General features: G+C 37.6%; 1 protein-coding gene across 8 annotated transcripts; it reads left to right on the top strand.

The window, feature by feature from the left end:
* The first annotated feature begins 1059 nt into the window (after positions 1-1059).
* Positions 1060-16320, top strand: cep63 (centrosomal protein 63). 8 transcript variants are annotated; one of them, XM_079841286.1, is made up of 16 exons: positions 1065-1203; positions 1760-1852; positions 1976-2153; positions 4174-4269; positions 5405-5500; positions 5648-5770; positions 5876-5989; positions 8330-8485; positions 9494-9639; positions 9775-9921; positions 10027-10129; positions 10666-10863; positions 11032-11118; positions 12707-12909; positions 13936-14257; positions 14591-16320. In XM_079841286.1, exons 2-16 carry the CDS (start codon positions 1812-1814, stop codon positions 14765-14767), a joined length of 2187 nt encoding a protein of 728 aa, XP_079697412.1. In that variant the 5' UTR covers positions 1065-1203; positions 1760-1811; the 3' UTR covers positions 14768-16320. The 8 variants fall into 8 exon arrangements, with proteins under 8 accessions (XP_079697414.1, XP_079697415.1, XP_079697417.1 ...); XM_079841284.1 differs by having other exon boundaries at positions 1084-1203; positions 8330-8521; positions 14591-16319; XM_079841287.1 differs by having other exon boundaries at positions 1094-1203; positions 13936-14236; positions 14591-16302.
* The last annotated feature ends 1961 nt before the right edge of the window (positions 16321-18281 follow it).

Below are 18281 nucleotides of genomic sequence, written 5' to 3'. Positions count from 1 at the left end.
ACAACACGTCGTCATTTTCACATGCATCTTGGCTATTTTATCACTATAAATGAAAGGATCACGTAACTAATGAAAAAGTAAATAAACCAAAAACAATGGGCTCGTCCGGGATTTGAACCCGGGACCTCTCGCACCCGAAGCGAGAATCATACCCCTAGACCAACGAGCCACGTGCAACTTATTCTACAACTTGAGAGACTAAAAACCTTTACGAGCACCATTAAACGTTTTGTTATTATAACGTTTATATTGTTGATATACTTACGCTATGGATAATTGCATATGCAATTTGGTCAACTGAGCCACATCAACACAATAACTAACGCATCTTATTCTCCTCATTCAATATTGCAAAACTGCACTACAATTGTTTAGCACATTTTACATTTTTAAATGCAAGCAATTCTGCTATTGAGCTCGTTTATTTACTGAAATGACATAAATCACAGTAAAAATCGGCATACTTTGTATTCATTACTAGTTAGCTAACTACTTACCAAAACACGTCTAATTGTAAACACTCATGAATTATTAGCTAAGTCTGAAGTATATTCTCATTTTGATAACCTAACTTAATCACCTTGGTATCCGTATGCAATATTCGGTAATATGTTTTAAGCTCTCTCGCATTCTCTATTAAAAGCTGACTCTGTTGCTGCATCTGATGTCAAGTTGTCAACACCGCATGGGCGAATTAATTACCCACAGTCCTTTACGATAATGTAGAGTGTTTATACAGCTGCTAGTTTTGTGCCTTTCACCGTAGTAGATAAGAAGGTTAGCTATTCTGTGTTTATCTTTTAAATCCAAATATAGATACCACATTATACCTCCATGGTTTAATCTGATTAGTAAATTGGGTTCGTTGTAAGCAAATGGCTCATGGCTATATCATAATTAATCATACTAAATCATAATTATGAGTTAAAAGGTCAAAAAAGATTACTTTTGTCATAAGTTCGACGTTTCATCTCATAAATAAGAATTAGTATGTCATAATTCGATTTTTATTTACAAAAGCATGTTTTGGAGAAATGGGCTAGTACTTCTGTGAAACACGTGACACGGTGCGGAAGCGCAGGCAGAGTGGCTGTTCTGTTCTCTTGTTGTGATGTTCTTGGTTGTTGAGCGCTTTCAACTGTTGAGTTTATGTCACCCCTACAACCCCAGCTGACAAACATGATGTCAAGTGTCCCTGGAATTGTAAGTGAGTTTTGTAGTTTGGGAAAATAAACGTTAACACTAACTTGAGTTCAAATGTCGTGGAGTAACGTTACATTCACTTTTTCTGCAAACACTGACAAGTAAGACAATGCGCGAACTTTTTCTCCACGCTAACAGGCTAATGTTAGCCAAGTAGTGATTTATTACTATCATACTGGTAAGTTACATTAATAAAACCTGGTGTTCAAATATACTGAGAAGCCAGTTATAGACGTATTTATATCACATTATATAGTTGTTTAGCCTTCCAATTATAGCTCAGCATGTAGAACCTCGTTATTATTGGAACACCAAAGGCTCATTGTATTTCTATGTTAACGTTTTACCACTAAACTACTGTTTTACCTGATTGAAGCCTGAAATCACAGTATGTCAGAATAGTTAATTCTAACTGAGCACAGCTATAGCTGTGGTATTTGTAGCACAGTTGCTCTTGGTAACTAGCCATAAAACAGATACAATACTAGATGTGACATTGTGATATACACTCATCATCTCTGCTCATGAATGATCTCTCTTTTTCTCATGCATGCAGACCCGATTTTGATAATGTAATAACTATGTGCATGGAAGATCACTGAGAAATAATGGAGGAATTTCTGAGCACGCTCCGTGATCATGATGTCAGGTAAATGGGAGAATTCAAATTCTGCTCTATCCACATATTATAAAAAATGTTGCCTTGTGTTATGCAATCACTATTTGTAGTACTTAGTTTTACATGCTGTTCATCTCCTGTTCATCTCCTCAGCTCTGTCCTGTCATCCTGTGAGCCAGAATTACAGGAGTTGATGCGACAGATTGACATCATGGTGGGGCACAAGCGGCGTGAGTGGGAAGCTGAGGTTCGAGCCATGGAGCTGCGTCTGCAGAATGCGCATGAGGAACTCCAGTCAGCCAGGGCTCTGCTCGACAAGAGGAGCTCAGAGGTACTGTAAGCATACACATTAACAATAACAGGATTCTCTTAAATTAAGTTATATATTCTTTATTGTTAGGTCACAGTCAACTAGGTCTCGGACTAATTCATTGTTCAATCAATATATAAATTAATCAATAATAAAGCTAGCACAATTATTTTTCTCTATGTTTAATTAAGTCGAGAAGTTCCATATAGGAAAATTACAATACAATTGGATGTATTCCAATTTAATCTGCACTAATTTATATGATAGAGACTGTCTCTTGTCAAATGAGACAAAGGTAATTATAAAAACTCTCAGTGAAAAAAGAATCTGATTTCCAGCACTTATAAAATCAACTTTACGTTTCTTTGATATGTGGCTAAGGTGGTATCCCAAATTCCAAATAACAAGCTGTTGCTGCATTCATCAAGTTTGTAGTTTTTTTTAACACTTTTTATTTATGTTTGTAGTTATAATCGAATCCTCATCCAACGTGCAATATGTTGTAGGCAATATTAGCCGTTAGAGTATGCACTGATTCTCACCTTGAAAAAGTAGACCATCGAATACTATTTAGTACGGATAATATGCGAATTGGGACACAGCATGTGTCCGAACCATTAATGGTCCCTCGTGGTTTACTGCTACACCTGTGGTAAAATCTAGTATTGCCGCCTTGTGGTGATATTGTGAAACTGCATGATTTGTAAATTTACATTTACATTTAATCATTTAGCAGACGCTTTTATCTAAAGCGACTTAGAAATGAGGAGAGCAATAGAAGCAACTAGACAAACAAGGGGCAACAGCATGCAAGTGCTGTACCAAGTCTCAGTTAATCTAGCAGCGTACACATAGTACAGTACACACAGGCTACATGTTTAAAAAAAAAATTAAATAAACAAACAAACAGAAAAATGATTAGAATAGTTAAGTGCTAGTCTTTATTGGTCAGGTGCTGGAAAAGATGTGTCTTAAGATGTTTTTGAAAATGTCTACAGTCTCGGCTGCTTGAATTGAGATAGGCAGGTCGTTCCACCAGGTGGAAACGAGTAAATGATGTGTGGCAGGCCACATAAATTTGATTTGACAAGCTGCGGGCCTTTTGAAATTCATCCCTGGCCCGTGATTGGCCTGCGGCCGGACTTTGGACATCCCTGGCCAAGGCACGTCTGAATCCATGATCATGTCACATCCTGCCTACTTGGATATCTTCATCTGATCGAATTTTGAAGGCAGCATTGTGGCCCACAAGATATCCCACAATCCTCTTCTTTCGATTCCATGATAGTTGAGCTAAAAAATAAAAATGCCATCTGAAAGTTGTGGTTAGTGGTCAGTTTGTGTGTAAATATAATTTTTGACTAACTTTTTCCACATTTGATGTCATTTGTAGCTAGAAATTAGTATTATATTAAACATTTGCTTAGTTATCACCAAAGCTCTTGAGTTTCGTGAAGTACCTTCCGGCTCAAACGCGGCCTGCAAAGTCATTGCCAAAGGCAGCGAGGCAACGAGTCAGCTGCCTAAGCTTTCGTCACAGCCCAAAAGTCTTGAAAATTATAAGGCAACTGTACATTGGCTTATTTGTGATTATTTTTATATATATATATATATATATATATATATATATATATATATATATATATATATATATATATATATATATATATATATATATATATATATATATATATATATATATATATATATATATGAATGAATGCAGCCTGGTACATTTCATAAATATATATGAGATGTACCAGGCTGCATTCAACACAAACATAATATGAGACCACAGTTTATTATTAAGGACTAAACATTTATTTTATATATACGCCTATTTGACAGTACAAAAAACATGACTCTAGTTGAAACCTGGAAAATATGTATTGCACGTAGAGAGTATAGCAGAAGCTAATTTGCATCTCGATCAAATGATTGTGATGGTTTTGTGTTACACTTTCAATGGTGTGATCTCTTTGTAAAAATAATGGCTCTGCAAAATCACATACGTCATATACTCTGCCTTCACCCCTGGCAGACGCTTAGGGCGAGAGAAGTGATGATGTCCCTGCTGGAGCTCCAGGATGGTGGTTTCCGAATGTTGAAGTTGGTAGTGGAAAAGGGATTACAGCAGGTGAACTGCATGAAGGCGTGGGTCTTCCTGCATGACTAGACCAGACCAGACTGGGTGCTTCTGTTTGAGGATTATTATGAGCATTAACTATGTGACCTATTAGTTAGATATCATTATGATCATGACACCATTACTTTAATATTGTGAGTAATATAGGGAAAGGCAGTATTTTGTTATAACATGTTTTTAGTTTTCATTTTAAAAATGTTTTATTATATTTTTGTTTTGTTACATAAAGTACACATACTGTAACGCAGTCTAACTGACTTAAATGCAGATGCCTACATGCGTATAATGTTGCCTTGATTAAATCAACATTATATTCAATTTAAATGGTCATATTACTGACCGATATTACAGATAATGTTGTAAATATGTTTAAATTTCTAATTTTAAAATAAACAAAGATTTTGAAAAAATATAAAATAAAGAAACATTATTTATAAATATTGTATATCATCATGACCATGACACCATTACCATAACATTATGGGTAATATTGGAAAAAGCAGCATTCTGTTATAACATGCTTAGATTTTTCAGTTTTAAAGGTATTGTTTTCTTTATTTTAGATCAGCTAGACATGACATGTATCAGTATAACTGGCTGAATACATTAGATTAAAATGCAGATACATGCATATAATGTTGCCTTAAATCAAAGCTATTTATTATATTAAATTACTCCATGGGTTTCAAAAGTCTGAAATCATGTTGAAAATCTATGCATCAATATCTAATTTTAAACAAAACCAAGATTTTGAAAAATCAATAAAGAAACATTGACAAAAAAAAATACATTTAAAAAGACAAATAAGTAAAGTTTTGACTGTGACAATATGAGCTTGAGTTCTGCTGTCATTAAAAAAAATGAGATGGCAAAAACTACCTGAAGTTCATATACATGTTTGGATTTTTCACTAAAATTGTGCTGATAATATAATTTGCAACGAAAAATATTTTATTTCAGAACTAAAAGCATTTTGACTAGTGGTCTCAGACCCCGGCATGTACATGCGTGTTGACAGCAATGTTATGCATTATAGGCTATAATATAGTCACTGGCCATCTTTCATTGTAAGAAGATCACATTCCACTAGGTGTCATGTTTGATCTGCAGTTCTTATGTTATTCAGATCATGGTGCTCGGGAAACAACTAGATGAGATGCAAGTTGGAAAACAAGAGCTGGTTGTGAAGTATGAAGAACAGCTGCAGCATGTAAAAGATGAGGTAAAATCAGCTTTGATTTTAGCTGTAGCAGTGGTGGTACATATGATTGTTACACACACGGTATTTATCTCAAACACGCAGTATGACCCGATTCTAAAAAACATTTCTTTTTTATCAATATAGTTAACAATTAACTCCTTTCAACAGTTGTCTAAATTGAAACGCAGCTATGAAAAGCTACAGCGTAAGCATCTGAAGGAGGCGCGAGAAGGAACTCTGAGCAGAGAGGAGGACAGGACTGAGATGTCCCGCCTCAATAGCAAGATGGAGGTACAGAGCCTGGCTAGTGGACTTCATTGTTTATATCAAAATCATTTAATAGTTGTAGTTCAATAATTTAATAAAGTTCATTGAACATTTTTTGTTTGAATGCAGGAGTTTCGTCAGCGTTCAGCAGAGTGGGAACAGCAGAGACTGCAGTATCAGAGACAAGTGACCTTACTGGAGGAGCAAAGGAAGGACCTAGCTGAACAATTTGCCCTCACTCAGGTGGACTTTATTTGAAACCTAATAGTGTTTTTTTCCAGGTTTAATCGAACATGATAGCTGAGCTATCAGCTCAACACTGCTCTTATGGAAAAAAGTTGATATAAAGTTGATTGAATATGTTTTATTGTAATATGGGTGGTTGGCATCCGGGGGGTGCAGCCGCGGCTCGTCTGTAAGGGCGAATAAACCAAATTATTCATCAAAAACATAGACCTCTATGTAAACTGAATCAATAATAAATTGTAAATGTGTTCAGCATTCTGCAACAAAATATTTTTTGGACTTTAAGTCAGAAAGTGAGCAGGGTGTATTAAAATTAACATATGGCTTCGGCAGTTGTGTATTATGATATTAAGCGGGACGAGTCCTCTCCAGCTCTACAGCGCCTCACAATTTTCCCAATGTAATTCTGTGGTGAAAAATGTGACTGCAGTGTGATCTAATTCAGAGCCATTAGGGCAGATTTCAGGCTGCCTCACTTATTTTCACGTTACCTAACATAAACCTCGCTCCACACCAAGACGACGTCAATCTTGTAACATGTATGTTCTTCCTAGGTGGAGTAGGGTATCAAATGAATGAAAGCATAAACCCTTTAGTTTACATTTACATTTAGTCATTTAGCAGACGCTTTTATCCAAAGTTTAAACATGCTTGCTTATGTGAATAGCCTTTATAGAGTTCTGTTGTGTTTGTTTTATGTTTGAAAATAGACAAGGCTTTCTTTTCTTCACTGGAATTTGTCCACAACTCCCAAAATATACGTAATATTTTAAAACAACTTTCGGAGACAATAAATACTACATAAAGCAATTCTAAGATGACATTATATGCATGTGTCATGTGTACTTAAAGGTGCTGTATGTAATTTTATCACTGTACTAAATCATAAAAATACCATAATATGTTTGCACGGAAACATGCTAAGTTCACATAGTGGTTTCTCTGAAGTTATTCTACTTTGAAATATGCGTTCCGTGCCGGAATGTCTGTTTTTGTTTTGGTCTATGTGATCCCATACGCTGCCAATTTACCCAATAGTATTTCGACACCCTGGGTTGCCAGTATTGCAGCCATGGAAGCCAACAAATGAGCTGGGTCAGAGATCACAGATTTTACCCAACCTAAAAAGCCTCGGCATCCATCTAAAAATCTCTATGAACAGGAGCATTTTAAAATATGGATTGGACATGGACATGGAACAAACTCATAAGCTTACCTTACCTTCCATTGTCAACTGCGCTCGTTCCTGTGGCGTGTCCTCAATCTAGTAACCTACTTGAGTGTCGAGTCTGAGGAGAAGGGGGCGGAGGAAACAACCATCTCCAGTATTTTGATTTTGGACAGCAGTACCCATTTCAAAAACTAGCTATCAATATTGCACCTATTGCAATACTGCACCTTTAAAACCTGTCAATCAACATTGGAGCTCCATACTCAAGCTGAATAACGCAATCTCTGCCAAAATTGTTCTGTGTGTGTTCAGCGATTACGATATAAATCTTACAAAATGTTTATCATGAACTAGTGAAAAAGACCCAGAATCTACCGCAAAATCTAAAAATTACGGTCTGGAGCCACTACTGCCTTCATGAAAGGACTTTCTTTATAAGATTTGATAATCACCCCTCTTCCTCAAATGTTCTCACATGTGCAGTCCCACATGCTTCATATGCTTCTTTTTTGATCTCGGGTCCATTGCCAAATTAAAATGGTTACTCTAACAAAAGGATTTGGAAATAGTGATTCATGCTGTTATTATATTCCGGATGGATTATTGCAAACCCTTGTATGTGGGTTTACCGCCTACTATTTCACATCTGCAATTAGTTCAAAATGCAGCAGCAAGACTTTTAGCGGGTACCAGGAAAGGAGAACGTATCAGCCCTGTTCTCGCTTCCATACTTTGGTTTCCAGTTACTTGCAGAGTTAAATGTAAGGTTCTGCTATGTTTATTAGGTCAAGCTCCACAGTACATTGCTGATCTCCTTAAACCACTCTCTCGATCTAGATCTCTTCGTACGTTCATCAAATCAGTTACTTCTCTCTGTTCTTCATTCCTGCTTGAAAAACAAGGGTGATCAGGCATTTGTAGTTGTGGCCCCTTGAATTTGGAATGCACATCCATTTTATGTTAGGTCCTCTTCCACATTGACCATATTTAAATCTAGAATTCTTCATAGCTTTTAATGTTGTTTGAGATGTATAGGGTTTTATTTGTATGTTTTATTATTGCATTTTCTTAAACTGTACAGCACATTGGTACAACGTGGTGTTTTTAAATGTTCCTTATAAATAAACGTGCATTTGAACTTGATATTTATATGTGTGAAATCTCAGTCTCAGTGTGTAGGTCGATCGCAGGAGCAGGGGGAACTCCAGCGGTTGCGCTCTCAGCTGCAGAGGGCTCAGGACAGCCTACATACTCAAGAACTGGAACTGGAGAGACTTCGGCTTCTTCAGGAGGAGCTAGGAGACTCCATCAAGGAACAGCAGGTCAGCTGCCCCACTGCAGCCTACATACGGGGACAGGTAGATCCAGATCCACAAGAAAAGTAGAGGTAGAAATGACTTTTCGAATGTAGTACATAGAGTGTAGTGTGGCTTGAAAAGCAAGAGGAAAAGTAGGTATATGCCTTCATATCCTTCTGGGGAGTTTAGTTACCATCATGTCATTCCATCCAAAATCAATAAGACTTTTCTTCATTTTCAGAATATAAATAAAGATATTTTTAATATGTCCATGAAACCAAAAATGTAAAGCTTCAAAAAGTATATAAAGACATTGTAAAAGTAATCCATATGAAATGAGCGGTCTAATCTTTAAGTCTTCTGAAGAGACACAATTGCTTTATACGATGAACAGATTTAATTGAGGCTTTTATGCACATTTAAACATTCATCAATGCACGTACAAAGAAAGCTTAAACGTGCTTGCTTGACGCATGACGCACATATACCATATTTGATATATATGCACTGTTCAATGCTTATATGTGAATAAAAGCCTAAATGAAATCTGTTCATCATGTGAAGCAATCATGTCTCTTCAGAAGACTTGGATTAAACTACTCTATTCATATGGATTACTTTTACCATTTCTTTATGAACTTTTTGAAGCATGAACATTTTCCAAAATAATCATTTTTGAATGATTATTCATGAATCAGACAGTTTTACAGTTAACAGCTAGTTGGAGGGGAAGGTTATTATCAGTGGTTAATCTTAAATGTTGGGTTGTGTTTCACATATGACTTCAATAATATAGTGCACAAGTTGAATGGATCACTTCTTTGATAGTTTTATGGTGCTTTTCTTTTAATATTTTGAAAGCTCATAAAACACATCTCACAAATATGATCATTCCAACATGACTTGAAGACAGCATTAAATGGTGGTTTAATAGCTGGAGCATCGTTATTATTGTAAAAAGTATACAAGAAAAGTGGCAAATGTGGTTTTAATTCAAATATGTGATAGATGGAATAATGCTGTTCTCTGCAGGTTTTGAGTGAAGAGCGAGAGGAGCTGAAGGCCACACTGAATGCTCAGGATCAGTTTGTACGTAGCACAGGAGTCCAGCAGCAGCAGTTACGCCGGGAAGTGTCCCGACTCAACCAAACTCTACAAGCAAAAGAGCAAGTCATAAGGTACGTTATCATCATCCTTTTAACATTCTGTGTTCGGTGTGGGATTTATCATTTAACAACAGTCCATAAAGTAACTTTCTAGATATCAAGCTCACTATGCCACCATGCTTTACAATTACTATCTCTTCGTTTTAGGTCTCTTGAGGAATGTTTATCATCACACGGTTCGTCTACAAGCTTGGCCTCCCTTAGACAAGATCTAGAGAAAGCCACAGCCAAGCTGAACAGTTCCCAGACCTGTGAGAGTCACTTGAAAGCTGAGGTTATCAGACTCCGAGACAAGTGAGATTTCAAAAAAAAAAAGTCTCCATGAGAATATACAACAGTGGCAACTAGCAATTAAAAGCTCATTCTGGGATATAAACCTTGAACATTTTGTTTTGTCAGGTTGGAGAGCATGCGAAAGCATAAAGCAGAGATGAGCAGACAAGAAAATGAGTGGAAACTGATGGAGGAGGAACACTGCCGATGTACAGCTGAAATCAAACGTGTATGCACAATGAGCAATACAGGTTTTTACAGTTTGAGTTTTTAGCCCCGTTTACACCTGGTATTAAGAAGATGCGTTTTGTTTGATCAGGTCACAAGTAGACTAGGGAGACACATTCCCGTTTACACTCATATGAATGCAAAAGGAGAAAACGAAAAACATACGTAGAGTAGCAGCTTTTGTTTTTGCTCTGACAGCCTATGACTGTCTACACTACGAAAGCAATCCGAATATATTTTTGACTACCTCTGGAAGTGGTCGAAAGTGAACAAGCTCAAAACGTTTTAGACCCTGTTTACACCTGTGTTTAGCATTGTCCACTTGTGATCTGATCGACAAAAAACGCTTTTTAATACCAGGACTGTACAGGGCCTTTGATGTATTATCTGTGTGTGGTTAGGCAGCTTTATTTATTTTAACATACTGAGCTGTCTCATTCACACCGAGAGAAATGATGCAAAAGATGTATTAATGTGGTCAAATTACTGACAACCACATGCAGTTAAATTCAACTTTTTGTCTCTTTGTGCCTGAAGTTACGTGAAGAGCTTGAGAGGGCCGAACAGACTCGTTGTGGGGAGTTGGAGGGTATGAGGAAGGAGGTGTCTCAGTTAACCAGCGAACTTCATCAGCGTGACATCACCATTGCCACACTCACTGGCTCCACCTCTAGTATTGAGCGACAGCTACGGGCAGAAGTGGAGCGAGCAGAACGTCGGGCATCAGAACTAAAGGTTCACCAAAACGCACTCCCAAACTGTCCAGATTAGGCAGATGCCACCAAGTAACACCAAATAAAAAACACAAACCTTCTATTCATGACATTATAAGAGACCTGCGACTACCTGTTGAATTACTATATCATGCATAAACTGATTGTGTTCTCATGTTGGTTTTTGTAGGTGACACAGGTCCAGCTTGAAACTCTGAAGCTTGAGAATCAGCATCTAAATGAACTTCTTGAGAGAGTCGAGTCAAGATCACCTAAGGTTTCCATCCTTTGCTCAGTAAAACTTAATTTTACTTATAATTGTTTGTTCACGTTTAAGTCCTGTTTTGGGCTTAAGTAAAGGTGCAGTAAGCTATTTCCAAGAAACACTGTTCATTAGGGCTGTGAATCTTTGGGTAGGCAACGAATCGATTCTATTCACAATTTATAGGTTTTCGATTCAAGAACGATTTTTGCCCATTCAGAACGATTTGAAGACGATTCACATTAAAATTCGATGCGATTCGATTAATTCGATTCTGCATTTTTTTTGTATGCATTCATAGGATTATTAAAATGCTTCCACCAATGTGTCTTAGTCAGGGTTTGAATTACACAGCGGCCTTCAGAGGTCAGAGAGTGGGCAAAAAAAAAAAACATTTGTCCATTGTTAATGTTAGTTCAGATTATTACTTTATTGTTTTATTATTATTACACACTTTATTTTAATAGCCTATAAAAATGGCATTTGTAGAAATGTACATTAGCCAAAATTTAAAAAGGCTTTAGAAGTATTCTTAGTTAATGCTGCTAACTATTGTGTAGGATAATGTTAATGGCCACACAACCTTATTAAAGTGTTCCATGACTAGAATATCATGCACTTTTCCTACTAATCCTAAACTAACTTTTCTTCACGGACTAGAAAGGAAAGCCTTCTTTGTTCTCTTTATACGGAACATTTTTCTTATGATGATTCTGAAAGAAAACGCGCCGGCGTCTACTGTTGCTATAGTATCGGACGCAACTTTAATGCGCATCTGATTGATAGATAAACCGCACGCTCATATTTCAGTGTTGTTGATGTTGTAGTTACTTTAGCAATTTCCTTCGTATATTCAGTTAAACGACATAAAGTTAAATGTCATGTATCATTCTGTGCGTATGCATTTTAGACACTTACAAATGTGCTTGCTCCGCCCATGCAATAAATGTGCATCCTTGAATAAGCAGGGTTTTACTTCAACTGCTCAGGTATGACCCATTTCCATAAAACTTCAGTATTTTATTTTATATAAAATAACGGTGACGTTTCCACGCAATGAATGCGTTTTATTTCAACAGTAGTGATCACGGTGATTAGGCAGTTGACAATGGCTTGAGCGGTTTGACTCAGAACTATAGAAATAGATAGCTCTCTCGATAGAGAGCTGTCATCTGCTCATGTGATCACAGAGACCGTCCTGGGGAGAGCTCAAACATGGGCTGCTCAAACATGTGTCAATGAGCTACGGATGGAGCGCGAGAGCAATCCAGTGAAGACGGTAAAGAGTGCAGCGCGTGAATGGGAGATGTGACGGTGCAGATGATGCAGCACAACGTCTCTATTAATTCACGCAAATAGTAGATATAATCTGATGTTTATTTTAAAGCACTGAATCGCTATTGAATCGTGATTAATTCGATTCTAAGCTTTTTAAATCGATTATTGAATTCTAAGTGTTTAACTTTGTTTATAACTTTACAGTTTTAGCGGTGCCTTGCCTCATAAATTGAATTTATGATGCAATGCAGATGATTTATTTCTGTTTTGCATCCTTTAAAATGTTCACATTGTTGCCCACATTTTCTCTTTGTGTCTCTGTTAGAGGGGTGATGGAGAGCTGACGAGTCTTAGAGACAGCTACGTGTCATCTCTGAAAAGTTTGGAGGAGGAGAACAGGCAGCTGAGGCTGGAAATGACTGAGCTACGAGCTCGCATGGAGGCCAACAACCAGACCTGGCAGGACAAGTATGAGAGAGCGTTACTACAAAATCAGAACAAGACCCATTTGCACAATGTCCAGAACAGGTACACAGTACTTCTAAATAAAAAAAATGTCTCTCATCTAAACTCATACAGTCTGAGGACTCCAAAATCTAAGACCGCAATGAAAATGTATATGAACAGAAAGTTTTAAAGGGATAGTTCCCCCAAAAATGGAAATTCTGTCATCTTTCACTCTGTAACCAGCCATTGACTCCCATTGTATTTTTTTCCCACATATTTTCCAGACTATAAGTCACACTTTTTTCATAGTTTGGCTGGTCCTGCGACTTATAGTCAGGTGCGACTTATATATAAAAATTAATTAATACTGACTGACAAGAGAAAACATTTACGTCTACAGCTGTGAGAGGGCGCTGTATGCTGCTCCTGTAGCCTACCCCTGAAAAAATTAACTGAAAACAACTGAAAACTGAAATATTAACTTAAAGACAAATGAGAAAGACTGAACACAAACAAAATGCCCCCAAAAAGAAAATCCTATTCTGCTGGTAGTAAAATATGCAGCCGAAAACGGTAATCGAGCAGCAGAAAGAAAGTTTGGAGAGAGTGAGAAAATTGAGGGGCTGGCGAAAAGCAGAGGTTACTTTAACTAACAAAGAAAGCTAATTGCAGACTGAAAGCAAGATGGCCAGAGCTGGAGGAACCAGTCCACAGATGGGTGCTTGAACAACGCTCTGTCGGGAGAGGCTCAGCTGCGCGAGACAAATGCTGCCAGTGTGAATGCACAGCGGGCGCTTGCGCGTGCGGTGTGAAGCTGGCATTATAGTCCAGTATAATGCGACTTATAGTCCAGTTCAACTTACAGTATATATGTTTTTTTCCTCTTCATGATGCTTTTTTTGACAGATGCGACTTATACTCCGGAGCGACTTATAGTTTGGAAAATATGGGTAATCCCAATATTGAAAATGGTTAAAATAGACATAAATATATTTTACTATCTTTATTTTTGGTCGATTTAATGTGTCCTTGCTATATAAAACAATTTATTTCTTTAGTGTATAACGGTAGTGAATATAACTGTAGTTCTGTAATGTTCTGCCATAGATTTGATGAGGATGTACAGCACAGACACCAGGAGGAGCTGCAGGTCATGGAGACACGGATGCAGGAAAGAGCCTTGCAATACGAGGACCAAATACAGACGCTCCTCAAACAGCTTGAGAACCTGGCACGAACGTCCCCTCATCGGCCCTATGGCCAATCACAAGAGACCAGGATGGCTGTGTCTCCAGTCCACTCGTCTGCATCATCTGCCTCATCGTCATCTTCAAACCGCAAAGCTCATAGGATAGCAGCTCTGCTCAGTGCGGCCGTTAACGGAGAAGACGCTCAAGCTTCCAGCTCGGTAGACAACTTTCTGCCTTTGGTCAGTAATAGAGATATGAGTCAGTGACATGATGCTCATTTTTGTCCCCATCTATCAATTTTTCAAAAATATATAAAAACAAAATGCAATTCATAAAGGCACAAGTGACTTGAATACACCACGAGGACCATGTTTTTAATTTCTACATTAAAATTAATTTGGTATGATTTTTGGGGCATAATGTCAAAAATGCCAGGGTGATGCAATGGCCACAGTAACATATCTCGTTATATATCAGTATATCAGTTTCGGCACATTGCTTTATTAAAAATGCATGCACCACAGTAGCACTGCACAACATCCTTAACGGTCAATTCCTCCCTCTTCCTCTAGGACTCCACTGGATCTCCAAATGGCTCGGTGACCAAGCGGTTTCTAGAGGAAGAAAAGCTACGTTCTCAAGAGCTGCTTCATAGACTGGACGGCCACATTCAGAGCATGGAGCAGGAAAACGCCAACACCGTCTGCAAATACCTGGGCAAGGACAGCAGCCCCCAAAACGATCACTGAGTCAAGAGTGCCTTGACCTGTACTTGTAGAGATGTATATGTTTGTATGGCCGATTTGTATGGCTATTTTTATTTGAGAAGGAGAATGGGTTTTGGCAGCTTGTTAGGATTCATAGTTGCTGCATGATAATTGGACAAGACCCTTCTTACACCAGGGCAGCTCTACAAAAAAAATGACACCAAAGCAGTGCCAAACAACTTTTGTCCCAAAAGTGCTGAATGCCTCCAAGGTTATTGCACTAGTGAAGGGATGATCACGTACACGCTCCCTTTTTCACTGTACTTTGTCCGTTGACCTTTCAAATGGCCCCTTGCATCTACCGTCATCTGTTTGAGCACTTTAGACATATTTGTACTGTTTTTGCTGTGCCTTTTTCTCGCTTTCCTTTCTTTATTATATAATCAATATTTATATACAGTATCTTTTTTTTGTAAACCTACTGACATGAGCATGTGTTTTAAAGGTTGAATTAAAAGAGCTTGTTTTCATAGCCATGCTTGTAATGGGAGTGGATGAGTTTGTGTGAATGGTTTTATTTCTTCGTCACCTTGTGTTTTTGGCAAAAGGCTGTTTGGACGTGTGAAGGGATCAGATACATTCTCTGGGGTCGGATCCTTTAGCAGGGTTGCACAGCGGAGATGTAAAGTTGACGTCAAACACACACGCTTTCTCTCAAGTCTCCACCTTCGTTTAGTGGCATAGAACAGAACGCTGTAATAATTTAGTAAAGTTTCACCCCAAGAATGCACGGACTGTGCCAGGCCTGACCGTTTACAGCACACACACACACACAGTCACAAATGCAAACTACAGCAAACACACACGCATTCGACATGAGAAAGCTCATGGAATGTTAATGTCATCCTTCTGCACATGGAAATAGCTGAAGGCTGTTATTGAGCACAGAGGGGAAAGACTCATATTTTACCAACGGAGTGATTCTGAGTGGGAGACATGTGCTCCCTCGCTTTAAAAAATGGAGGGAATAGGAATATCCTAAATCTAATTTGTTTTGGAATGTGTCTCTTTTTCTCTTTCTCTCTCTCTCTCTCTCTCTCTCTCTTGCTCTTCTTCCCTTGCTTGGCTTAGCAAGTGCTGGAAATATGTTTTGCTGGGCTCCGTTCCAGCGGTTTTGCGATCGGAATTCCGTAACCCTGGTTACCAGGCCTGCAAAGCTCAACAAACAGCACTGAGGAATTTGGCAGTGTGGAAGTTTACTCTTTTGCCTGCAGAGGAAAAGCATTTTTTTTATTTTCAAGGATCTTATGAATCTTGAGGCCCTGGACAAAGTCAAGGGCGAACTGAGATTAATCAACACTTAACTTGCTTGAATTGTTGAACTGAGACCAAGAATGTACCTGATAATTTTGTTTTCAACTGTTAAAACTGTTGCTTTAAAAGGTCAAAACTTTCAGAATTTAAAAGATTTTCAGATTTTTTTTGACCATGGAAGATGTAAACCAACCATAAAATAGCAGTAAAGTGAGATTAGCTTCAAACCTAAAGGCAGTTCACACCAAAATAAAAATTCTGTGGAACACAAAAGATATTTGAAAACATTCTCTGTGTTTTTGTCCATACAGTTAATGTCTATGGAGTTAATGTTGAGAAACGTCATGAGGGTGAGTAAAAGGAAGAATTGTAATTTGTAAAATCAATCTTCCCGATTGAGCTCGCGCAAGCGAACGTACTTTTCCAGGATAAGCACAAGTAACGTTACCACTTTGATGAACAATAAACATTTTTAAGCTAATTAGAAACAACAATTGAGTACAAAATAACAGTAATAATAACAGCAAGAACATTAGTGGGAAAAAAAATTACAAAAAGTAATAATAATACTATAAATAAAATGAGCAACAACAAACAAGCGAGTCTTCCCTCTCTGTTGTAAACAAACACAACTTCAGCTCACGTGTGTTTGCTCCCGCGCATACGTCATTATGCGACAGGAAGGACCGTTTGACCAGGCTGTGGTTTACAGGTAACTTAATAATGTTGAAACAATGTTCAGTTTCTTGCCCATACCGGTCGTTTTGCTTCATAAGACCTCAATGTATCGTCAGGGGGCATGGGTATTAATTTTGTTTTGCCTGTAAGTTATATGTTTTTTACTCTCAAAGTGACGGTAGCCGTTGTCTTGCAAAATATGAATGACAAAGGACCACAATTTCAGCTAAAGCATATTCTTAACGGATGGCCCGAGGGTAAGTAAATTCAGAATCATAATTTATTACCTTTACAGCCCAATAGATGGCGCAAACACGATTCTCAATGTATTTACTTTCATTCTGTAACATTTCAATTCATACTTTTTTTTTTTTACAAGCAGTTAGTTAAAATGGTACTTTATTTTACTATATTTTTGTTATACATATTACTTGTATACTTATAGTAATAACAGAAAATTGTGCATAATTATAAGCAATTTACTCAGCCTAAACCAAACTCTAACCTTAGTCTTATAGTTACTCAGTACTTATCTGTGCACTTATACTGTAACAAGGGCGCTTTAAAAAAAAAAGTGTAATCTGTAAAAAATAATATTAAATTGTATTTTGAAACAGACCCCCAAAAATCTCCCACACTGGTAGAGTATTAAGACTTTGTAAGTAACCTCTTCTTGATGTGTCTTTGGCTTTCACTCAAAGTAATACTTTAAAACTAACATTTGTTGCCCAGCAGGCGTGTTATGGTATTAATCTCTTTCGTTCTTTTTCACGAGACCATAATAATGGCCCTGATCCAGAGTGAAGTCGCTGTTTCAGTTTTAATACATAGGAACAGAACAGGTGACCAGTGGTTCAATCCACTTCTTTAAATAACAATAACACTAACATTTCCAACAAGCACTTCCAAAATGACACCGACTCAATCCATGCACAGACACAGACACACAGAAACTTTCTTAAGTAAACAAGGTATCCACAATACACTGTAATAGTGCACAAAACACATCATCTTCTCAGATTACATTAAGTGTGAAATAGTTTTGTTTTTTGATGAATGTTTTATTTTAATTATTGTATCATTATTCTGTTCTGGTAAAGGGATAGTTCACCCAAAAATGAAAAGTATGTCCTAATTTACTCCCCCTCATGTCATTCCAAACATGTATGGCATTATTTCTTCTGCAGAACACAAAAGATGATATTCTAGAGAGAATGTTTTTGCTCGTACAATGAAACTCACTGGGGTCCAACACATCATTAATCCTCATTAAGTTCAATTCTAAAAGAGAGACATTTTTCAAATAACACTTTTTGTGTTCCACAGAACAGAAAAATGCATACAGGTTTGGAAAGACATGAGAGTGAGTACATTTTTGGCTGAACTATCCCTTTCACAGCAGCATATTTCACCAACCACGTTATTAATCACGGTTATGAAGAGCAGTGTGCATGAAACGCTGCTCTGTTGAGCAATGAGATAGAGATGTCATGAATGTTCCAACCAATTGCATGTTCTACTGAGCTATTGGATCAGTTGAAGTCATGTGGCCTCAGAGGCATAA

The sequence above is a fragment of the Gobio gobio genome (genome assembly GCF_949357685.1).
Source record: "Gobio gobio genome assembly, chromosome: 17".
Classification (NCBI taxonomy): Eukaryota; Metazoa; Chordata; class Actinopteri; order Cypriniformes; family Gobionidae; genus Gobio; species Gobio gobio.
This window is presented reverse-complemented; position numbering and strand designations above follow the sequence as displayed.

Coding starts and splice junctions, on each gene's coding strand:
- cep63 (XM_079841284.1), top strand. CDS start 1,812: ATGGAGGAATTTCTGAGCACGCTCCGTGATCATGATGTCAG. Junction 8,522..9,493: donor CAGCCTACATACGGGGACAG/GTAGATCCAGAT, acceptor TGTTCTCTGCAG/GTTTTGAGTGAAGAGCGAGA. Junction 10,864..11,031: donor GTCGGGCATCAGAACTAAAG/GTTCACCAAAAC, acceptor TGGTTTTTGTAG/GTGACACAGGTCCAGCTTGA.